The 25,502-nt window shown below is 38.2% G+C and overlaps 1 protein-coding gene across 1 annotated transcript in view; it reads right to left on the bottom strand.

Annotated features, from left to right (window-relative positions):
- Positions 1 to 25,502, bottom strand: part of ACTR3 (actin related protein 3) — a 47,258-nt gene that overhangs the window by 3,017 nt on the left and 18,739 nt on the right. The window contains exons 2-10 of the mRNA XM_030580136.1: positions 17,227 to 17,282; positions 9,379 to 9,503; positions 8,795 to 8,905; positions 6,862 to 6,957; positions 6,121 to 6,228; positions 4,863 to 5,006; positions 3,693 to 3,866; positions 2,309 to 2,401; positions 1,325 to 1,450 (exon numbers count right to left, since the gene is read on the bottom strand). Coding sequence (XP_030435996.1) covers positions 1,325 to 1,450; positions 2,309 to 2,401; positions 3,693 to 3,866; positions 4,863 to 5,006; positions 6,121 to 6,228; positions 6,862 to 6,957; positions 8,795 to 8,905; positions 9,379 to 9,503; positions 17,227 to 17,282 — 1,033 coding nt within the window. The remainder of the gene's footprint in view (positions 1 to 1,324; positions 1,451 to 2,308; positions 2,402 to 3,692; positions 3,867 to 4,862; positions 5,007 to 6,120; positions 6,229 to 6,861; positions 6,958 to 8,794; positions 8,906 to 9,378; positions 9,504 to 17,226; positions 17,283 to 25,502) is intronic.

Here is a 25,502-nt window from a genome sequence, read left to right as displayed (position 1 = left end):
CGACTCCACCTATGCTTCTCGCTCCAGTGAAGTACCAGAGTCAATGGGAGAGTGCTCAATTTATCACGTCTTCACTAGATGAGATAATATCGACCACCGCTGGATCAACTGCTCTGAGGGCAAATGTAGACATGCCCTTAGTCTACCTCCCTGGCTCCCCAGAGATATATGAAGATCACTACAGATGATTCAGACATGCAATGTCAGAAACAGAAAGCAGTTGACTGATTCAAGTAGTTCTGTCAGCTAGTCTTCGCGAAAACTCAATTAGGTTATTTTCAATCAGGGGAATGTGTGTACGCGCATGTAATTTTAAAATTTCAGGAATGGATCCTGAAGAAGAGCTCAATGTAAGTTCAAAAGCTTGTCTCCTTCACCAACTGAAGTTGGTCCAATAAAAAAGATACTACCTCACATACCTTGTCTTTCTAATATCCTGGACCCAACACAGCTACACCAATACTGAAAACATTATTAGAATGTCTAAGAGATGCTTAGTGTTTGTAAGGACGTAATATAGCTAGAGTAACCCAAAAAAAAAATAAGACGTATCCAACAAACGCTGCACTGAAGTTAGATTTAGGGCCCAATTTTGAAAAAAAACCCACGAAGAATAGACATTCATTTTACCTCATTTTCCCCAGACATTTTTTGTTTTTTTGGTTTACAAAAAGGTCAAGGTCAGCATCTCATCAGTAGGGTGGAGTGCCCTCTCCCCATAACAGGAGTAAGACCTATTCCCTATGGAAGAGGGAAGGTGTGTCTACACTTCAATTAAAAACCTGCTACAGGCCCATGTCAGCTGACTTGGGCTAAGGGACTGTTAATTGCAGCATACATCTTTGGGCTCAGGCTGGAGCCTGGGCTGTAGGACCCTGCGAGGTGGGAGGGTCCCAGAGCTTGGTCTGCAGCCCAAGTCCTAACATCTACTCTGCAATTAAAACAGCCCCCCCCCGAGACTGAGCCCCAGGAGCTGGCACCAGCCAGCTGCGGGTGTCTAATTGCAGTGGAGACATACACTGAGATTTCTACAGCTCATAACTGCTGCAAGGGATAGGCAGCCCAGCTGTGAAGCAAGGGAAGTATTGTGTGGAGACTATTCTCAGGAGTCCGTTACAGTACATTAATCCTGTTAAAATAATCTAGAAGATCTTTATATAAAAGAAGAATCAACTTTAGTTCAAAATGATAACACAAATGGAAGAGTGTCATTGCAGTAATTTGTTACTTAAGACCTAGAGTTTTCAGTTAAAAAAAAAAGCATAATAAAGAGATGTTAATGACTCATGAACATTAGTTTAATGTATTGGCTAAGGAAACAAACCTTCAGTCTGCCACCACTCAGCTCCTCACTGAGTTTCAGCCGGGCATCAACAGTTCTTTTCAAATCTCGTTGTAAACGGCGACCAAAGTCCCTGAACATGGTCGAACCTCCAGATAGGACAATATTCTATAATGAATATGCATATACATTAGAAATAGGTCATCGAGTAATTAAGACTATCAAAAGTTAGTTATTAGTCTTGTACATAAGAGTGAAGACAGATGCTGATTATTATAATTATATTAAGCGTGCTTCCTGTTCACAAGGACTCGGACCTAAATATTTGACTGATTAGTGATTTCAGGTGCCTCCGTTTTTGGGTACTCTATTGGAGAGAGGTTACCAGGGATTGATTGATTTTCAGAAGTTGGATACTTAGCATTTCTGAATATCAGATCTCTTTAGGGTGTCAATGTAGGCACCCAAAATTGAGGCATTAAGAATTACTAGTCATTCTAAAAATTAGCTCCTCAGTATTTATTCAGCCCTGGACATGGATATTCAGCCTATGGTCACCAATTTGACATGGCTTTTTACATTACTACACAGATTTTAAATCATTCAAATTTTAAAATGCTAGATAAAAAATACCACACACAAATTGGGCTGTTACTTTGAAGAAAGGTAAATTGTTTAAAAAAAAGCTTTTAAAATCCCTTTGATCCCTACAATCACCTTTTCTTTCCCTAATCTTTTTTTCCATTTTTAACCCTTTTTCTCCTGCTCTTTTTAAACAGTATTACAGTCCTGAAACATTAAAACAGATTAAAATGTTCAAACTGCAATTTGGTTAAAGTTAAGCTGTTGGCGAAAATGTCTTCACTTTGAGTGGTCTTCTCTATGTTAGACCCAATGACAGTGGAGTTTGCTTTTAATCAAAAACTATTTCAGTATAAAAAGATGACATCTATATCTAGTAACGGACATGCATGTTTGGACCTCACTGAAACAAAACTATTTTAAAATAACTTCACTCTTACTGACCTTATACAGAGGACGTCTAACATCAATAGGACAATTCTGAATAACTTCATCTACTACTTCTGAAATGGGTTGTGTGAAGTCAGGATTAGCAAACTAAAATCAGAAGTCAAATTGAATATTAAAAACAGCTGTAATTAGGTAGCTAACACCATAATTTTAAAATATACTTTAAAAATCTTGCTGTTTAATTTGAAGAACAAGAATCAAAGTGCAATTTGAAACAGCAGTAATTATCTTCTGGTTTTTAGAAGCAAACCCCCTTTTCCTGACCTACTATGTGTATTCAGGTTACTCAGGGGATCCCAGGAAAATGAGAAAAGAAAGAACTCAAACTTGAAAGAGAAGGAAGCTCATTAGTAATAGGGAGTCAGACTACTTGAGAGCAACATGCAAGAGAAAGAAAAACAGGAACACTCAAGATTAATCCCAGACACTCACTTAATTGAAAAAGCAGTGTTAGTACATGCAGGAGTAACAGGAAGGATATTCTGAGTGGTTTCTCCCTTCCCCCTCTCCTGCACCTTCACAAATGGAAAACGGTCAAGTCAAATGCTGCACTATTTATACCAAACAGAAGGGGTGCGGGGGGGGGAAATAAATGAAGCAAGCCATCTTCTTGCACTACATGTGCAACTGTTAACTAATACGAGAAACAGAAACCTGAGTATTTATTTTAATGGCCATTTAGTAAAAAGTTTAAAAAAGGAAAGAAAGAAGCGATTAGGTTTTTTTCCCCATTTTGCCAATTGTTCTCTTGTACTGCTTTTGTAACTTTAACGATTCTTTTGCAACAGTTCAAAGACCTCCCAACCTTCTCAGATGCTCAGTACTGAAGCATACAGTTTAACTCAGAATGAGGAAGTGGCCATGACAACAGAATAAAGAGAGAGAAGGGACTGAGGAAGAAATAGGTAGAGTAATTCCTATCTGCTTTTTCTAAAATGACCCTGAAAACAGGGCTAGTGGCACAGAATGGGAAGTGGGAGGGAAAATTTTTAAGGAAATGAAAATTGGTATTTTAAATGACTAGACAGAACCATGCACAACGGGTAAGAAGAAATTTAATTTTAAAAGATAAATGCTTAGCAAAAAGAAGAGGAACAATAACCCATATTAGCAATCCAATTATTTAAAACGTTCTAGGGTTATACTGTGTTTGACTGCTCAAGTGCTATAATTTGTATACTGAAAGGTTACCCAATATCAAGAAGGAAAACTCACTCGCTTTTTAAAGCAGCAATTATCTACTTTAAAAGGTAAACAGATAGGCAAGTTTTCACATCTTTCAAATGTATTTAGATTTTAGCATACCAATTTTAAACTGCTGTTCTACAGCTTGAATTGAAAAAAATCTGAAGACCACTATAATTCACACCCAACTTACCTCAGGATGAAAGAAGATCTCTGGCCCCAGGAATCTCTCATAGCCAACATCAATGGTGAATTCTCTCTTTGAAATTGCATTGATTCCGGTATATTGTTTAATCCATTTTGTACCATCTATGTCATACTTGTTAAATTCTTTTACTAAATCAGGGCAGACATAACTAAAGCGTTCCTGAAAATTAAATATACACATCTGTAGAAATCTCCCCCAACAAAGTAGAAAAAAATGGTATGTACTTACAATATGGAGCTGTTTGAGCCCAATTAAATATAGTACAAATAAGGCTCCTTTTTAAAAATGATTCAGGCTCTTGGAAAGAGTTGGAAGCTGGTAAGTAGCTACACAGTAGAGTACAAAAAAAAAATGGTTCAAGTGACACTATATACAATTAAATAATTTTAATCATTTCTATGCATCACTGGGAGCAAGTAGCATGCTTTGATGGGCTAAGTTGGTTTTGATTCCATTTTTCCTCAAATTTTGACACTAATGAAAAATGAGTACTAAATGTATAATGTACTTAACAGCTGAACATCCTTCAGTGGATCAGTTACAACAGATTTGTACTGAGGGAAAAAGATAGCTACCTATGCAGAAGAAATCATAAGGACATAAGAATGGCCATTCTGGATTAGTATCCTGTCTTCCGACACTGGTCAATGCTAGATACGTCAGGGGGAAATCATTGAGTGATCCATTCCCTGTCATCCAGTCCCATCTTCAGAAGCTTTGGGGCAGTCAGAGCATAGGGTTGCATCCCTGACCATCTCGGCTAATAGCCATTGATGGACCTATCCTCCAAGAAATTAAATAATTCTTTTTTGAACCCAGTTATAGTGTTGGTCTTCAACATCCCCTGGCAACAAGTTCCACAGGTTGACTGTGCATTGTGTGAATTAAAAAAAGATAAGTCATTATAGCTTTTCATTTTACAGATAGCACCAGGAGAGTTTCCAGTTAAGAATTACAATAGTTACATCTCAGGGGAAAAGATGGTTCTAGACTGACATTGGTATACTAATATCACGTTATATTTTAGGTATTTAAATATCAATACTTATATTATTATTTAGAAAGATCATTAAGAAGGGAGTTATTTTTAACAGGATTTTTAAAAATAAATTTATATTGTAGTATAACTTTGCCATTCATGAATTTTCATTTTACCTTCACTGCTTTAGCAGTTTCCAAGGATTGCTCAGGAGGAATTCCTACTTCTCGCTCTCTCAGCAGTTGCTGAATGAAGTATGTTATATCTCGTCCTGCAATTGGAATATGTTTGATACAGCTGCCAATCACATAGCCTTCAGCCTGAAAGTAACATTAATTTGGAGGAGAAAGAAATGCCTTCCATTAGCTTTACAGTTATTTATTAAAGCATATAGAGTGCAATTCTGAAAATAGTTATTCATATCCTTACAGGATTGGGTCCTTCACTACTACAATTCAGATTTATCAGAGTTACACTTATACACACAATCCATCTCATAATCTTGTCCCTTTGATGGAGCCCAGAGGACATTCCCATTATTCATTGCTCTTTATTCTCCATTTCTGAGGCCCTGCATTTGGTTACCACTCTTACAGGCAACAGAGACCGGACACATCCATTCTGTCAGCACTTAAAGTAACAACTTCTTACTCTCTGTATTTGCTCCTTAAGCCAGATAGAGCGAGTGCCACTGAGTGATGGGAGGCATTCCCTCACCCATTACTGTTCAACAGCACTCAAGAGTCGTAGGCATAAGTATGCAAGAGTTTACAGTCTACACAGGCAAAAGAGATGAGAGTTTTGAAGGTCGGGAGGGGACAAACAGTCTAGCAAAGTGATCAAAATGACATCTAGCACATCACATTGGTCCAACATTTTTATAATTTTTCATTCCATCCTCCCTATCCCCACATGTCAGAGAAGGAAAGGAGAGGCAAGTGTTTAATTCTAACATAAGTGAAGGAATATTTGTGTTCATGAGGATTAATTTGTAAATTGCATATGTTTTAACAGGAGATTAGATTTACCAACCTTCAAAAAGGAAGCTTAAAGCAGAAGACTTAATGATTCTATTATCTGATATACTGTTTATACAGTATATGCACTACTCTTTACAGTATTTAAGATTTGAAATGTCTTAACTATTCCAAGTTCTGCATCATTTCTGAAATTTTAATGAGCTAAAACATTTTGTAAGTAGCAAACTCACCATTTAAAACATGTATTTTTAACTAAGAACGATCAAAATGAATATTCACATGTTTGTCTGTCTCATTGTGGAGATTACATTTTCATCTATCAATTCCTTTTCCTCTACTTACACGTTTTAACTACAACAAAAGCCATCTCCCATATCAGTGTTCTCTTCAGCAAGGTTACAATGTGTGATATAACCTTACATTATGCGGCTTTGATATTTTGAAGTATACTTACCACAGGAATAACATGAGTAACACCATCTCCACTGTCTATAACTGTGCCAGTCAATGTCCGTTCTCCAACCTGTCTCGATGTCCAAGATGCAGCTAAGGCAAGGACAGCCTTGCAAAAGAGAGCAGAATTTGAACCTTTAGTTTTACATTGATGCATAAAGCCTATACTGAGATTCCTCTACAGCTGATGTTTTATACTCTTTGAATGAAGGTACAAAAAAAGACAAAGTGAGCAAAGTCTATTTAAGCACAATTGAATCAAAATAACCTAAGCACTCAATGTTTGAATACTTTTAATGTTTCCCTTATATAGACTCAAAGAATGAAACTTATTAAATTTGTCAGAGAAAAGTTAAATTCAGTATAAAAATGAGAAAAAATATGACTCTGTAACAAGTACATCTGATTTTGACAGTACTGTAGCACAAATTACCATGTACTGAAAAGGGAATTGAAGATGTATTGCATTCTAAACAAAAGCACTAGAATTATGAACTGAGTTGAAACCAACAGTTAATTTTACATAATATCATTTGGCTGCTAGCTGGAGTAAGTATTTTTGACCACTACGCTGGATTTGAGCCAATCACCCAAAGAAAACCTCTGACTCAAATACCAATCTCCAAAACATCTTCAAACCAGTAGAATTATGCTCAATTCTCTCATTGGGTTTAAAGATTATTTAAATTAAAGTTGAGAAAAATCATCCTTCCTTCCCTCCACTTCACAGTTGCATTCTCACCTGAACAGCAATGTACAGTCCTGGAACGTTGAAGGACTCAAACATTATCTCAGCAGTATATTCCCTATTTTCCGGAGTATTTAGTGGAGGTTCAGTCTGTGTGACAGAAGTGATTTTTAAAATCAATTCAAATCCGATACTTGAATTTATTCAGATTTTAAAAACACACCAAGAAAAGTCTTCAGGTTGTGATCTTAATAATTTACCCAGGGTACAAATAGCAGGAATTCATACTGTGCTTTAAAAAGAAATCAGCAAACTGTTTAATTTAGTAAACCTGTCAATTCCCATGAAGGCTAGATATCTAATGCAAACTGCACTATAGGGATATCAAAGTGTGTGTCATAATGCAGAAACACGAAGTGATGTGGAACTCAGTTCCTGCCGCAATTTACCAAGATATATTGGTATCCTCTTATCATGAGCAGTTATTTCACTGCAACATTGTATCCGTTGACAAATATACCACTATCATCCAAAAAAAGGACTTTTGTATATTTCAAGTATTTTGATAGCCCCAATTACAAAGAGCCCATTTTTAACTCAGCCATTCACCTAACTGAACATGATTATGATGATTTATTTTCTTCTTAAAGCAATATCAGAAGATAGGCTGTTATGATCTGAATAAATTATATTAAAAAGGGAGACTGGGACAGAATACATATGATGTGCTACTATCATAAACTGTGTTTGTTCTTTGAAAGTATGCATTCTGAATGTTCTATGAGTGAGGAATATTTGAAGAAAAACATACTTGTTGCTTCCGTGTAGGCATATGCTACAGTTCCAGTAAAGGAGGAATATGGACTTCAACCTGCAACCCTCATTGAAGTTGCACCAATTTCAATGAGATTCAATGTGGTTTGTTAGTGGATGGAGATACACACTCTATATTCATGGAACAAACTATGGTTGTGATACTAGAGCCATTTTCTGCATTTACTTTTTTTATATATAATAGTAGGGAAATCTTAAAGAAAAGTTATAAATTGGTCATGAATAAATTTAGGCTGGAAATTAGAAGAGTTTCTAACCATCAGAGGAATGAGATTCTAGAACTGCCTCCCAAAAGGAGGAGTGGGAACAATTGCTTAGCTAGGTTTAAGATGGAGCTTGATGAATTCATGAATAGGATTAAACAACAAGGTTGCTTGTGACAGCAGTGAACTGATCTTAATGATCCAGAAAGTTCATTCCAGTCCTATGTTTTTAACTTATGTATGTGTATTTAAAAAAAAAAAAAAAAAAAAAGTCTTGTAAAAAAGACTGAAGTTGTGGGCAACTTGACAAGTTAATTGTAGCTAAATTGTGTAGCACATTCAATTATCAAAAGCCAAGAAAAAGCTTAGAGCAACAGTTGTGAGGAATTAAAAAGGCTCAGACCTTGCCCCAAATCCAATCATAAAATGTCTAGAACTACTCAAAGCTGCAAAACAAATCCCACTGAATAGATTTACACTCCGTGTTTCCACAGGCTCTGTAAAAAGTATGGCAACTGAAATAACACTTTAGCAACTGCATCCAAGTGATACAGTAATTGTTCCGTTTTAATACAACTGCTATTAGCATACAGCGCACAGACTGCTATTGCATCACTGGAGAAATACTTACCTAAAATGTAGTTTCCATGACATCACTATTCACTTCAATGAAGAGCTGTTGCAACAGAGAAAGTTTGGGGCAATAGAAATAAAGGAAGAACAGGAGTTTGTAGATCAGACACTCCTTTGGTTTTAAAGTTCATAAAAAAAATAAAGAAGCAACTTACAGAGAAGCAGCCAGACAAGCCTAGCTTCAACCAATGCACATGACCTTTAACCTCCTACATAGGTGGTGCAGCTTAAAGGTTTATTTACATAAAAGGTTGTGTGTGTAATAAACACAAAATTCTTACATATTCTTTCATAAATAGGAAGTAATTTGTACTCACTAAAAGAAAGTAATGATCTTCCGGTTCTGCTCTTAGATATTTAAAGATAACTTGCTCCATAAACCTCTCCATCAAGTCCCAGTCTTCAACTATACCATGGCGGATAGGCCACTGTTAAAACAGATGCATCAGTATGTATTTCGTAAGTTTAAAATAAGAAGTCTGATTGATTGATTGTAACTGCAGGAAAAAAAGTCACTAAAAGTGGAGGCAAACTACACAGTAAGAATACTGTGCTACAAGTTCTTCCTACCCTAGAATGATTAATTTGAAATTCTGAAGTCTTTATAAGCACTCATCTATGCTGGAAAATAGGCAGTAAACAACTGTGCTTCACTCTCTAATGTTACTTCAAAGAAAAAAAATTAATGAACTTTTTCCAAATGAAGACAAAATGTCTTGAAAGTTACCAGAAACTGGTTGAATATTAAATCACATTTGAATATTATTTTCTTTTAAAAAGTACATGTTAAAAATGGAAAAATACAGAGTCTTTGCAGTTAAGCATCAATGAGAAACCATTTATTTTATAGTGGATTTTTTAGAAGTATTAAATTCACAGAAAAGAACTATCCTTTAAATACCTTTGTTGCATAAGTTGGTTTTTCTATTGCTTCATCCCCAATAAAGAAGTCTAAATCATCCACACCTTTCGTAACTCTTCTTTGTGCTTGATCAACAACTTTTGCCGATTCCTTGATTGCAATACCTTTAATAAGCAACAAATATACAAATGACATTGTAGATTGAAGTATGACAGAAGTTTCAGGATACATGAAGCTTTATATTCTGAATTAATAGACTACAACATTGCCACTTGGAAAGAGTTTACCATTCCTAGCTTCAGTGCAGGTATGATGAGTCTGCCACAACACTTAAAATCTCATTTGAAAGGCCACCTATAACGAAACACTATTAGGATTGAATAATACAACACAGTTCATGAAAACAAAATGTGAACATGCTGCAATGCTAAGCATACAATGCAGAAAAAGTGGTTACTTACCTTGTTAGCATCCATTTGGCCCATGCACGTGTCCTACGTTTCTCATGCTATATAGGGGTGTGGGCAAGCTGCCCGCAGTTCCTTCTCTACCAAAACACCCCTAAGGAACAGTCCAAACCAGAAGGGAAGGAGGGTGGGTAGTGCAGCACGTATAGGGAGGACACATCTCAAAGAACCACAATTACTGTGCAGAATGAGCAACTTTCATCAACTAGTGTCCCTGTGAATGCGCCACTTGAGGTGACTTCTGAGGGATGGAGAAGGGAGGGTCTGACATAAAATGTATGGTATAACCTAATGTTCTGACCTATTTATCTGTAGTGATCCACCTCTAGGCATGTTGGAAGTAGGCACGGCAGTCTCCAAAGTGCAGGGAGGTGAGCTAGTAGGAACAGCTGTGAATACAGAAGTGTGGGAGGATTCAAGCCCTTGACCAATCCATCAACACTGTTTTGAAGATTGCTAGGTGGTCATGGAAGGCAGTTGGGCAGCCCTCTCTCTTTAAAACTTATGCCTCTTTCTAGGGTGTTTGGTGGATCTATGGGACCTGGAAAACAGCGGGATGCAGTCTCTGGGTGGTCTGTGACCTACTAAACCTTCTCCTATTTGTAGGTGCATATGTGCCATGGGATTGTAAAGTAGCCCTCAAGTTTGTTAGAGTGTTCAAAAACCCATCTGTGGTTTACAAGAACAGCTCTGTTGAAGAGGAGGTCCCTCCATGGCGGTCTGTGCTTCTCTTCGAAACCCCAAGAAATGACCAAGATGCCCTGTGCATCACCACCACCATAGAGATGCAACTTGTAGCAGTGTGTGAAGCATCACAGGATGTTTGAAGCATGGTTCGGCCACCAAGTGCCATTCTGAGATGATGGACTGGAATTGCTCCTTATGTTTTTGTGGTGCTTGAGACGCCCAATAAAAGCTGTGAACTTGTTATAATTTGCTAAATTATATGTGGGCATGACTGCTGGATAATCACAACCCTGAACTGCAGGGATGCTGAAGAGTAGGCCCTTGGCCCAAAGATATCCAGCCTTTTCTGGTCCTTATATGGGGGTAGACTTACTGAAATACTGTCTACCCTGCTCATTTACCACATCCACCACCAGAGAACTAGGTGGGGGAGGTGGGAAAACAAAAAGAAAATAATACTTTTACCTGCCTGTTTACACGTTGGCAGAATAATGTCAGGTGTCTGCCACAGCAGTATAGCTGGATCCAGGAGTACATCATTGATGGGTAACTATTCTGGGGATTTTATTGACTGCAGGATATCCAAAAATTTGTGTTGTGAATTCTTGATGCCTCCTAGAGGAATCTGAAAAGTGTCAGTCATTCTTTCTGTGATCATGAAATTACTGAAAAAGTCATCAGCCTTGGATGGTGGCGGAACCACAACCACCTCGTCCAGAGATGAGGATGAAGTAGGAGTTTGAGAGGTGGCCTCCTTATCTGCCCTAGCCTCCTGGTACTCAAATGTTTCCTCCAGTCGAGGGGCTGGCTAAGGAGGAGAAAGCTGCACATCTCTGGCCCCCCCATGAAACGGCACCAGTGGTCTGGTAAATTGTCAATTGGCAGCCGGGGGCGGCAGGGAGCATAAGGAAGTAAAGGTAGCATCCAGGGTTGGTTCCATCACCATTGTTAATAAGCCCAATTTTCCCCATGATTTTCAGAGAATGGGTTCCTGAATGGATATATTGGAGAAGCCTGGACAAAGATAAAGGAGACCAATTGAAGTTGTCTTCATCCTCTTGCAATCTCATCCAAAAAAGGAGCACGCTCAGTGGAGAGTCCTGTGGTACTGGAAGATGGTAGTTCAGAGATCAGACTCTTGGTACCAAGAGACGCTCAGTACCCATGAGGAGCAGAGACCCTGGTTAATCTGTTATCAAGAGGTCCTTAGTATATCTGAACTCCTGCGGTACCAAATAGATCGGTACTGAAGCAGTAGCTAACGTCATGGTTGCCGAAGCTGATCGTGGGCTCTTGTACAAAATATTAGAATTACAGAAAGCCAAGGCATGCTCAAGTTGGACATACTAGGGCTTGGTCTCAGGCTGAGGCAGGTGAGATGGAACTGAAGATGATTCACCCCACACACTCCTATGTAGCTTTGGTGCGTGGCATGAGGAGCCAAAGGGTGCATGCACAGATCGAATGGACACTGCTACACTGAAAAATCTCTGATCAAGAGCTCAAGAGATGCACGAGCACCTGAAGCGGAGCACCCATAGGGATACTACTCAAGGAAGCAGTTAATATTTTAGCACAGTCAAACTGGCTGTTCATTTCACCTGTTGAAGGCTTGCCTCAACAGGCAATGGACTACTTTACCTCCACATTCAACTAACAACCACTCAGCAGCCAGAAAGACAGGAGAAAAAGGAAACAGCTGCGCAATGTGCACCCACATTCTAAAAAAGCAGACAAGATACTAAAATGCATTAAGAATGGGTAAAGATATTTTCAGTACCATGCCATTATATAAATGGATGTTTCACTTTGAACTCTGAGTTTAGTTCTAGACACCTCATCATAAAAGAGATTAACAGACCAAGAAGGGATTCAAAAAAGGAATTAAAGTCAGGGGAAAAATATTTCCACAAAGACAAATAGGAATATTTAGATTCTTTATCTTTTAGAGAGAGGGAATATGAGGGAGATATACAAAATAATGAATACTATTGAAAAGATAAGTCAAGTATTCTTATTTACCTTTATCATGACACAAGAATGAAATTTGGGAAGACACTTCCCTTTACAGGCACCTTCTTTATTTATTATGGGGGTTTTGCACACTGAAGCGTGAGGTACTGGCCAATATCAAGAACAGGATACTCGATAGATAGATCATTAGCCTAATCCAGTAAGGGTATGATGCACCTGACCTTCCCCTCCAATCTTTTGCAGCTTCATTTGGCTAGTTGGGTTAGCTTGCTGGTTAGTGAGTGTCTGGTAAATTTTCAACTCTGCAGATCACCTTTAAAATTAAACCCTTTCCTGAAGTCAGCTGTCATATAAACTTCCATATGTAAGTCAAAAGGTGTTCAGTTATTGGTCAATACCTAGACCTGTGAAGGATGCTGAAGCAACATGTGAAAAATCCTAATCCAACCACTTGGAGATAGTGACTTTTACTAACGAAAAGAGGATCTTAACTGAGCACTTGCTCATCATAAAAATCTTAAGGATTTACTACTGAATCCTACTTTGCACCTCAAAGCAGTGAAAAGAAGACAAGTCAAATATCACCAGAGAAAGCAAGAACCATAGAAGAGCCAAGACTGAAAAGAAGAGTGAGACAAAAATACGAATGATATTATATATTTATAAATTATAGTAGCTTACACATAGATGGTAAGGGGGTACAGGGAGAAAAGCATTCAACAGGAGTAGAACTGAGCAAATAATTCCTTTTCCTTTTCTTCTTCCATGGCTGAACTGGAAAAAATCTTTAAAATATTCAGTTTGTTTCAGATCCAAAACTGATTTTTATTCGTTTTCTTGCCAAATAAAAATAAATTATATATATATATATATATATATATATATATATATATATATTGTTTTTGCAGGCTGAATGAAAGGCTCCGAATTTTGTTTCAAGAGCAAACATTTTATTTAAAAAGTGCTATTTCCAATCAATCAATCAATCCAGGTGTTTTCTTCTCCCCAGCCCAAACTACAATTGTTTCCATGCCCTGAAAAATGCATATATTTTGGCAGATTTACTCTGAAGAAATTTTTGTCCAGCTCAGATAGGAGGATGCAAGACGATCATGTGCGATGCATAAAAGGAAGAGTTGTGCCAATGCAGTATTTTTAAGAGCACTATTATAAATCTCTTTGATACTTAAGTTTAAAAGGCTCTTGCTGCCCAGCAGGGGCACCTTAAAAACAGTTTTGAGACAGACACCACCACTTGCTATAAATCAGAGCTTTACAGGTTAAAGTGATTTATTGTTACTCTAACCCAAAAGTGGGCAAACTACAATCCGTGGGACCCTCCTGCCTGGCCCCTGAGCTCCTGGCCCTTCCCCTGCTGTTTCCTCTCCCCCACAGCTTCTGGGTGGCGGGGCTCCAAGCTCTTGTTGGGCATTGCAGCTGCAGAGCCGTACCCTGACCCGGTGCTCTGTGGTGACCAGTGGCATGGCTAGCTCCAGCCGGGCCGCACAGCTGCCCATCCTGGTGCTCTGGGCAGTGTGGCAGTAGCACCACCAGCCACTGGTGCTCCAGGCAGCGCGGTAAGGGAGCAGGGGAGGGTGGAGAGAGGACAGAATTTGGGGTGGTGGTCAGGGGTGAGGGTCTGGCTATGGGGCGGTCAGAGGGAATGGAACAGGGGGGTTGAATGAAAGCAGGGGTCCTGGGGTGGTGGGGCAGTCAAGAAGGGGGGGGGGGGGTTGGATGAGATATGGGGGAAGTCGGGGCAGGAGTTCTGGGGGAAGTCAGGGAGAAGGGGTGGTTGGATGGGGCACGGGTACTGGGGGGGGACAGGGGCAGTCAAGAAGGAGAGGAGGGGTTGGATGGGCCAGTGGGAGCAGTTGGGTCGGGGACAGGGGTCGGGGGGGGCTGAGTCCTGGGGGGAGGGGCTGTTGGGGGTGAGAAGTCAGGGGGGTTGGAGGAGGGCAGGGGCTGGGCCATGCCTGGCTGTTTGGGGAGGCACAGCCTCCCCTAACCGGCCCTTCATACAATTTCAGAAACCCGATGTGGCCCTCAGGCCAAAAAAAGTTTGCCTACCCCTGCTCTAACCTAAAATAGGATGACTCCATATTTATTGCTGAATGTGAAACTAGCCTACATTTCGGACTATATTTAAAAATAAAAAAAGAAGCAATTTAGAAAAAGCAGTACATTGTGACAATACAAACTGGAAATTAAATCTGGGTAGTAAGAGAACCAGGTTACAATGGTGTTTGAAGATGGGAACTTCTTCAGCAATATCAGAGCGGTTGACTTTGGTTTGTTCAGCACAAGATTGAAAAAGCTTTTAAAAGAAAGAGGAGGCATTTGTATCAGACTGACTTTTGTGCTCAAAAACTGATGGGGCCATTTGTTTTAAGTGTAACAACTGGAAAAATAAGAGAATGAGTATTTAAAATTTTCTTTCACACAAAAAATATTTTGATATGGACACAAGAAAATAGGAGTGCTTGCACTGGAGGGATATCAATTAGTTGATATTTTGAAAATATATCACACAGTAAAAATCAAAGGGAAGAAAGATGAATGCTTAGCTGGACATTAACAAATAGCTGGGAGACAGCAAAGAAAGAAAATGAACCAGTGAACTCCAATGGGGTTCAAAAACAGTCTTAATGGCCAATGCAACTGGCCCAATATTTCACTTTTACTTTATTTTTCTAGTAAGTTTCCTTGTGCATTACAGACGCATATTCAGAATTAAGCAGGAAATCTATATAAAGGAACAGTGGGAGAGAAAAATTCTTTGAGAGTGGGAGATCAAGAAAGAGAAGCAACTGATCAAGAAGGAAGGCATGCTGCTCGAACTGGTTATATAATAAGCATTTTTCCCCCTGAAGAATCAAATAGAGTGCAACAGCCAATATTTAAAGTCAAAAGAAAAAAAATAAAATAGCAAAGGTGGAGTGAAAGAAACTAAAAATATAGAAGCTTTCAAAAGAGCCTCATTTATTTCAGTATGAAATTATGTGCAAGTACTGCTGCAATTTATCTAATGTGGATTACCAATTCTATTTTACCCCATTTTGGGTGGTGGATTAGTTTAAACTCATGCGATTAGTGTAATTATTATATAATTTGGCTTAAAGGACAGAGGAGGAAATATTTTATTTCATCAAATGATAGCGTTGCAGACTATGATCCTTTCATTAGCAGTCCCATTTAGACTGCAGCTATTTCCACAGGACGGCAATTTCTTTGTGTTTTATATACCAGTAATTGAATTTACTCATGGATATTTAAAATCCATTTATTTCCTCAAAGATTTAACATATATATGTGCCACTATCCTCTTTTATTGATGGCCTGTTACATAATTTCCCTGTCTATCTCTTAGGTAATTCCTACTCCAATACTTAATCTCTAAAGCAGACCACTATGATCACATTAGAATTACTAGCAAGGAAGAAAAGATGTAGGAAGAATAGACAGAAGAAACATCTGAATATCCAGGAGTGTACAAATACATGGATTAGAATATTTAAAAACTGTAAGTAGAGTTATGTCCATATTTGAAGTGAAAAGTCCAGCTTTAATATTATAATGCAAAAAGAACGACAATTGGATTATTCAGTTAAAGGCATTTGTTCAGCAACATTTTCTGTAATTCCAACATTAGCTCCTAAATACTGTTCTCAACGTCCTGTTGAGAAATAGCAATTTCCACAACACACTTAAAATTAAAATTCTAAAGTGAAGTAACGGGCTAGCAGTTACCAGTTTTTGGTGAAATATGCAGTGCTGACAAGGCAACATCGAAAGTACAGGTTTAAGGGGAAAAGCAAAACTGAGGACAGCACACTGGAGACATTATCAGGTAAACGTATTTTTAAAAGGTAAAAATGATCCAAAACAACAAAAAAGGTGGATAGTTCCAAATTAAAAACCTACAGAGAAAAGAAATGGTTCTATAGTACTGGAGTAAAAACAGAGGAACAATAAGAAATATTAAATGCATAAACCTTAGTTTCCCAAAGTTTTGTTGCCAAATAGCAAAACAGCCCCAACGATCCACAATATTTACTTTGCAACAACAGTTTTTAAGCACTACTGCGCTTCTTGGCCCAGGTGATCAATTATTTGGCACCAAATCATCCAGAAGATTAAAAGAAGGATTTCCAAAAGGAAATTAATTGAATTCTACATTCTACTCTAGTTTGGCACCAATCACTAGGAACCCTTTCATGAAGAGGATGGAATAAATATGCAAGTTTTACACGGGAAAAAAAAGTTAAAAAATCAGCTTCTGCAAGTACCATTTGCAAAACTTCAGTTGGGAAACTATTAATGGAAACACTGAAAAAGTCTGGGGAAAACACATCAGGTCAAAAGAACTGAAGATACGAAAACATACCCCAAAGTTGTAAATTAGAGTGTTTTCTTCAGTTAAATATGTTGACATATTTACATGGTCTTTTACTACTTAAGAACTAAGCCTACTAGAAAAGGTGAACCATACCTGTGCTACTATTACTTTAAAGCCAGCCTCCTTTACCAGCCTTTCAACCTCAAAGGCTAGATTGTTTTTGTTTTTTTTTAATGAAGCTTACATTCTGCATAAATTGAGGCTACATCTTCAGGAAAATTACGTAACGCCCAGGGGCAAATGCTTACATTCCACTTTCAATCCTGTGCACAGTAATTTTGCCATGTATTCCTGGCTACCTTTCTAATTTTAAAAATAAATAGACCATGAACTTGAGTGTATGTGTAAACAAATGCTTACATGAAGGAATGATGAACTGTGGTTCTGTATTTCCAGCATATCCCAATTTTGTATACCTGCAAAACAAAAGGCAAACAAGTTATGCTACTAATATTCCCATCCATACTGAGTCTAAGATACTATGTGATGATTAATGGCACAGAAATATTGGTTAAATACGTATCTTAAGAGTAGTCATAAAGGCACAAACTTCCAATGGAGATGAACCAATTAAATCAAACCTGAAACTGACGTTTTTCTAAAGTATCTTATTTTTAAAGCACAACCCTAACCTTATTTGTATACCTCAGAGAAAAATATCTTAATGAAAATAACAAATATTTACAAAGGCATAATTCTGTGCATGAAAGGAATTTGTAATATTAAACCCCACCCTCCTATGAACATTAAGAGAGAAAATACAATTTCTTAAATTTTAACATTTCCTTTGTTGTTTGTTTTTTAGAGGTCTGCTAAGTATTATTCATGATAACCCATCTCCTATTCTTGTGAGATATAACCAGCAAAACATAAGAATGGCCATACTGGGTCAGACCCAAGGTCCATCTAGCCCAGTATCCTGTCTTCTGACAGTGGCCAATGCCAGGTGCCCCAGAGGGAATGAACAGAACAGGTAAACATCAAGTAATCCATCCTGTCACCCATTCCCAGCTTCTGGCAAACAGAGGCTAGGAGTGTCAAATTATACTTATCACTTTTGAGGAATGGAGCAACCTTTCACAGCAAGTCACTGCAAATTTGCTTTTCTCTGCCCAACATTCATCTGTTCCATAAGAATCTTTTTTATGGAGTAAGAAAACAACTTTTTAAGGGTATGTCTATACTACCATTTATGTGGTATAAGTTATGTCGCTCAGTGGGTGAAAAAGCTACTCTGAGTGACACAAATTACACAGACCTAAGCACCGGTGCAGATAGCACTATGTGGGCAGGAGAACTTCTCCTGCCAACATAGCTATCGCCATTCGTGGGGACTGGAGTAATTAAACCCATGCAGGAGCATAAAGCAGCTACATTATAGAGCTTGCAGATGCATCGCTGTAAACTCTCTAATGAAGCCATAGCCTAGGAGTCCTAGCTATAGGGAAATTAAAAAAAAAAAAGAAAGAAAAAGAAAAGAAAAAAAGACTACATTCCCCTTGCCTACAAGCCTCACTCTTGCTGATCCGTTCTTGAGCAACAGTCAATGCTGATCCTGTAATCAAAAGTGCTGGAGTGTCTAGTAGGCAGAAGTTGTTTCCCAAAGGCAGTTAATGATGGGAAACAATACAGATATTCAGAGTCACATATCGAATATGCAAATTTTAAAATATTTTTTACTTTATATATATATACACACACTTTTTACTTTACATAGATGAGGAAAACTATGCATCCATACTTTCCAGATTCAGTATCTATAGTGTCTTTTGGATATTAATGTTATTCACTGTACCATAGATCATTTACATTATTGCAATATGGTGAACTTCAGATATGATATCAGATATCAAAATGCCTTAAAATATAATCTGATTCTACTGAATTCATGAAACTCAATAAACATCTTGGTTTAAATGCATGCAATCGATTTGCTACCACTAAGAAGTTAATTACGATATTCTTACTTTTGATGTATCGGACCAAATGATAACCTCACTGTAAAATTGTAATCTCACTGTAAGACCTAGCTGTAACACAAATGATAAGTAAAGGCCCGTTACTAGGACTATATCATTCCTCTCTCCCAATCATTTTATATCTCCTTCCCAGTTCCCTTCCAAAAGGTCCACAGCAGCAGTGAAGGATCGGTTATGACTGCACCTATTGTCGTACCACTGGCATTTTCTGGAATTAAAACAATGCTGTTACAAGAGAAGCACAGGCTTAATAATAGTATCCAAAATTGCTGTAGTACCCAGATAGGTTGAAATTCACTGTGATACATTGGGGGGGGGGGTGAGGGAGTCCTTTGAGTCTTGAACCCAACACTATTTTCATGTAGTTATATTTAACTACATGCAAGCTAAGCTTTAAAGAGAAAATATATAAAACAGAACATCAATTTTGGCCTATAAAAATAACTTTGCTGTTCAAAGAAGCAAATTTCACATGCTGAACACTGTTAGCCTGTATCAGCAAAAATGAGGAGTCCTTGTGGCACCTCAGAGATTAACAAATGTATTTGTGCAAAAGCTTTTGTGGGCTAAAACCTACTCCATGCACCTGATGAAGTAGATTTTAGCCCACAAAAGCTTATGCCCAAATTAATCAGTTAGTCTCTAAGGTGCCACAAGGACTCCTCGTTGTTTTTGCTGATACAGACTAACATGGTTACCACTCTGAAAACTGTATTCTTAGAATTATTTAACAAAACATTCTTAAGATGTACGAATAATACAATTATATTGGCCTTTCAATTCTGGAGATCCATTCAGGTCATAAAAGAGGATTTATCTTTTCCTAGTCTCCATTTATTAGCATCAGAGTCCTCACTCCATTTGGCATGACCAGAAAAACTATCCTTAAAACATGTCCAAATCCAGGTTAGCTGTTGCTGATTGAACAGTACTAGAAAAGTAGTGCAAGGAAGTTTGTACATTACCTGTCTGACCATGGCTAGCTAAACCTACCGCTGGACATCTTTTTAGCAATAAGAACAGATGTACTTGTGGCACCTTAGAGATTAACAAAAAACCTTTTTTTGGTTAGTCTCTAAGGTGCCACAAGTACTCCTGTTCTTTTTGCGGATACAGACTAACATGGCTGCTACTCTGAAACCTGTCTTTTAGCAATGTTCACTCAAAAAAAAAAAAAGGAAGTATTAGTTATACATATGATTAGAAAACCTGACTAACACTTTAAAGTTAACTGCTAGTATTTTCTAAGGAACGTGAAAATTGTAGGTTTATGTGCTAATGCCCAAAACAAGAAGTATAACAGCATTATCCAGCACTTGGTTTTCTTTTAAGTTTTTACAAATCACTTCTGTGCAGAAGGCCTATTTTACCTTTGCTTTTGGGGGGTGGGGGCATTCAGAATTGAACCCTACAACTAGCTTATTTTACTAAAAGACTACTTGTTGCTCATGTTTAACTTTCCAAATCAAGGATGATAGGTTTCAGAATTTTATAATGCACTTTGAATTACTTTTGGAAGCTTTCATAATTACAAGAGGTTAAAAAAAATCAACTAAATGAGCATCTACAGAAAACACCTTAACTGAGGATGAATATTTAAATGTAGTCAGAGGTTCTTGGCAGCATTTCAGGAAAAATTAAGAAGCATAATGGATTTTTTTCTCATTTATTCCTTTAATATTGTTTTTAATATTTTGTTTCTCTGTATAACAACATTTCGAACTTGGCCTAGGTTAGGTTTTGCTCATGAAAAGCACTATTTTGCTCCCATTTTACCTCTTTGGCAAAATGTCCATTCAGGTCTATGGGAGTTAAGAGCATACCCTTCGGCCAGGGACTGACCCCGACAGGTGTAGAGTACTTTCTGTTCCTATTAACTTCAAAGGGATTGGAGAACGTATAACACTCCATAAGCACAAGTCTTTAGATTGTTACAGAACATCTAAAGGCAGGTACCTAATAAATTTGCAAATGCAATGTATCAGCAATTTTTTGCACCGCACAAGCCTTCTTACATCAGGCACTCCTAGAGAATGTCTCATCAGGAAGTGAGGTCTAACAGACAACTAAAATAAGTAGACAGAAGAGGAAATGTGTCTACTAATTAGACCAGTAGGCTCAGTTCCTGGGATCTAGACCTGCCTCCTATTTATGCTTGGTATCAGAAAAAACCATAATGGAATTTCAAGACTGGGTACAAGGAAGATTCTTCTAACTACTAAACACACACACAACCCTAAAACGGTAAATCAAGTCTCTGATTCTAAGTTTTTTTTTAAAAATGACATGTCTGCAGGGCCCACATCTACCCTTCATTTTATCTGTATAAAAATTGGGCAGAAGTTGCTCCTGCAATTGCAATTTTACTAATTAGTCTGTTAGTAATGTGCAAGCCAGAACAGAATCCAGCTCACTTTTACATAGGAGTAAAAAATGGACTTCTGCTTAACGCAGCAAACTGGCACTCAGGAGAACTTGTTACTATTTCCAGTTCTGGCACAGGACTCCCGCTATGGCCAGTTCCCTATTAGTAAAACAAGGAAAATATCTACCTCACTAAAGTGAAGAATATTAGTGTTTCTAAAGCACTCTGAGATCACTGGAAGAAGTACTGAATAGCTGTACTTCTGGGAAGAGCATCAGTAAGTTCTGGAAAATTATACTCCGTCTTGAAAACCTAAACCCTTGTCAAGTGCAACATCCAACACAGAAAAGAGCCAACAAGTGTCCCAGCATACAAAAAAGTTAAATAATTTTATATCAAACTCAGCAGATTCTAACAAAAACTAGGTTGCTGCAGATAGCAAAATGCTGCTTAGTAGTTTTGTGGTGTAGGAAACAGTCCAGTATACACACACACTGAAAAAACTCAGAAAAATATAGCCAGATGAAAGATGTATCTTCAATAAAATGTTGCATTCAAAGCACAGAGATCAGCAGATATAAAAATACATACTGCTTATTCAGCAAGAACACAGCAGACTGACTTATGAAAATAAAAATAAAGTGGTAGGGGTTTTTTTTAAATTGTTAGAATAGAAACATTCATTCAGCTTTGGTCTCTAAGGGCATGTCTACACAACAGCTGCTACAGCTACAGAGCTGCAGTTGTGCTGCTGCAGCACGGTAGCGTACATGCTGCCTACATCTATCGAAAGGGTTTTGCCATTGATTTAGTAAATCCGTCTCTCCAAGAGGCAGTAAGTAGGTCGATGGAAAAATGTTTGTTGATCTACTCACATCATCTACTCTGGGGTTAGGCTGACCTGACTATTGCACTCAAAAGTGTAAACCAGGCCTAAATACTGACACAGTGTGCTATGAGCTGTACTACCAATGCACTCTCTCAAAGTGAAGATTCACCTTTAACCAACTAAACTACACTTCCACATACTATTCGGTAAGTTAACATGGAGTGGTCAAAAACTGAGACATCAAAGGGGAGGGGATAGAAGTGAAGCAGAAAAGTGAAAAAACAAGGGGAACAAGTCATAATGAATAATTTTAACAGTTACTTTTTATATAACTAATTAATAGCACCCTCTAGCTTTGTATAACTATTTTTCAAATTTAGCAGATCTACTCATCCAATGCTGATGTTAAAATAGAAAGATTTTACTCACTGAAAAAGTGATGCCTTAAGCAAACTGGATTTTACAAGACTAAAGTAAGTTCCCTAGTGCCGCTCATGTAAACCACAGTGTGTCTGACTAATGTCTGAATCAATGAAGTATGAGACACACCCTGTCTTCAATCCTATTTGCAGTAGTAATTGAGTCCCTTTCTCCATTACTGAAAGGATCCCAATATAACAAAGAGTGCAGAAGGGACTACTGATATAGCATCACTGTTTACAGAACTCTGTACTACTAATAGCATATTATAGATTGCGCCAATCAAGTTATATTGCTCTATAACATTTTTCTAGGATGCCATGGTACCAAATCCACACAAAAGAATGCAAAACATAATAGGAAGATAGATCACCTTGTATGACCTGAACTACAGAACACTTAATGGTTTTCAAATTTCTAGAAGGGTAAAGTAATAATATGATCATCTTAAATGACAGCTTGACCAAAGAACCAGTACTTGTTGACTCTGTTACCTATTGGAAATGAGGCATCCTGATGATCACTACAGTTTTTTTCTCCCGCTGATAACAGCTCACCTATTATAGTTAGTATGGCAACACCCATTTTTTCCATTTCGCACGCGCGTATTTCTATTATATATACACACCACACACACAATCTTCCTACTGTATTTTCTACTGCATGCATCTGATGAAATGGGTTTTAGCACACGAAAGCTTATGCTCAAATAAATGTGTTAGTCTCTAAGGGGCCACAAGTACGCCTTGCTCTTTTTGCTGACGCGGACTAACATGGCTACCACTCTGAAACCTTGACCAAAGAGAATTTTCTCCCAATTCAGCTACCTATTATTAAATGTTCTTGAACTACTTATTTTTCTTCATTAGAAGAGGGGACAAAAACTAAGATTGCTCCTGTGAAAGACAAGATGGGTGAGGTAGTATCTTTCATTGGACCAACTTCTGTTGATGAGAGAGAGGTTTCCAAAAACTTACACAAAACTCTTCTTTAGGTCTGGGAAACGAAGACCTTGTCTACACTAGAACTTACTTTGGAATAAATTTCAACATTTAGGGTGTGAATAATCCACACCTGAGTTTCACCCAGTTGCTATTGGGGCATTTAGTGGATGAGGAATGCTACATGTTGTGACAGACATGTGTAGACCGATGGATCTTGAAAGGTGTGTTATACAGGGGGCTGATCATTGTAGCAGTGGAGATTTGTCTGTAGATTTTTCATGTATTGTTCTAGTGAAGTCTTGTGCCACTTTGAGTTGGCATATCCTGGTCTGTGGGGAGCTTCCAAGCTTGTCTTTTTCACCAAGAGAAGTTGACCCAATAAAAGATACCTCACACATCTTGTCTCTCCAATATCCTGGGACCAACACTGCTACAACAACACTGCATACAACAATTGTTCCTGTGAAGTAATCAGAATCTTAGCATTTACTTAAAACAGCTAACATTACCCAAATTCAGTAGGGAGCTATTATTTACAAATTATAATTCAGCCATCACTACTCCTGGGTATTATTATGTAAATCTGGCCAGACAAATGGAGTAAAAGTGTTCTTGGCATACTATATACAAATATTAAGCAAAGCCACAGGGTGCAGATACTAACATGATTAACTACAGATCAAATATCTGATCTAAGGTACTATGAGAAATGAATCCCCATGCCATAAATATAGATTTCACTCCAAGATATTACCCAATTCCGAACTATAATTGAAAGTAAATTGAAGACAGCATCCTCCTTTTAGTCTACGAACTACCAAACCAACACTTGAAATCATTAACAATTACTAAACAAGTTACCATTATTGTATGCCATGACCAATGTGCGAGTGCTTAGTAATAAATATTGATCTGTCCCCCCAAATGTTTTATGTGTAGGATTTCTGATATTATGGGAATGTCAGGGAGAGCATAGAATTTTAGCACGTCCCCTCAGTCACAAGACTTGTAACTGCAGACCATGAAGGCTGAATGGGTCTAACTACCAAATAAGGAAGCAAACATCACAGCAGCAGTCTCTCAAACGGCCTGACTAACCAAGAGGGGGAAAAAAAAACAAACACAGTAAGGCAAAAGGAAGACTTCATGCCTCGGCCCTGTAACAGAAGCCATCGAGCAAATGCTAACTGGGCTCAGGCACACTGGGGGTATGTCTACGATGCAACAGAACACCCATTGCTGGCCCATGACAGCTGACTCAAGCCTGTGGGGCTAAAAATTGTAATGCAGACCTTCAGAGCCTGGTCTCCAGCCTGAGCAAAATGTCTATGCTGCAATTTTACAGCTCTGTAAGCCTGAACCAGCGGACACAGGCCAGCCGCAGGTGTTTTACTGCACTAACAGGGAGTGTTGCCTCCACTGCAGTTAACTCAAGCTAATATAGTCTGAGTGGAATATCCCCACTGCAAAACCCCTACCTGCGCCAGACTTACATAACTGCATCACATGGTGCTGCACTAGTCTGTTTGCAGGAATGGATTTCTATGGGATATCCCATAGTTCTTAGTGATGCAAGAAACTGGGCTGCTCTATGAATTCATTTGCAGGGTGCTCTCTCACATCTAGCATGGCGCTTATGCCTGTCACAATGACATGAGAACAATACTTGATGTACATGACTTCCAAATGGAGTTATTAATGCAGACAATTCTAAAGATAAAAGTAAACAGCATTTGCCAACAAGAACTTTTAATGAGAATGTCATTAAGGATTTAAGTCTCCAAGCCAAGTGATTTATGCCACACCCGACTGACTTATCTACCTTTCAGTTTCTTTCCTGTCCACTAGAACATTTTTTTTTTAAATTTGTATTCCCCAGAAAAATTTGGCCCTACTGATATCATCCATGCAGATGACTGGTGTTAGCTTCCAGGCAGCACGAGAATTTATGTATAGCATCTCTGTACAAATGCTGTGGAAGCACAGCAGAAATGAAGCAGGCAAATCCTGGGTTAAATGCTGAGGCAGTATAGATGATTTCCAGTGTAGAATAAGGGAGACAAAGTACAGCTCAGGTGGAACTGTAGACTAGGACTGCA

The sequence above is a fragment of the Gopherus evgoodei genome, chromosome 11 (assembly GCF_007399415.2).
Source record: "Gopherus evgoodei ecotype Sinaloan lineage chromosome 11, rGopEvg1_v1.p, whole genome shotgun sequence".
NCBI classification, from domain to species: Eukaryota; Metazoa; Chordata; order Testudines; family Testudinidae; genus Gopherus; species Gopherus evgoodei.
Note: the sequence above shows the minus strand (reverse complement) of the source record. Positions and strands in the feature narration are given on the sequence as shown.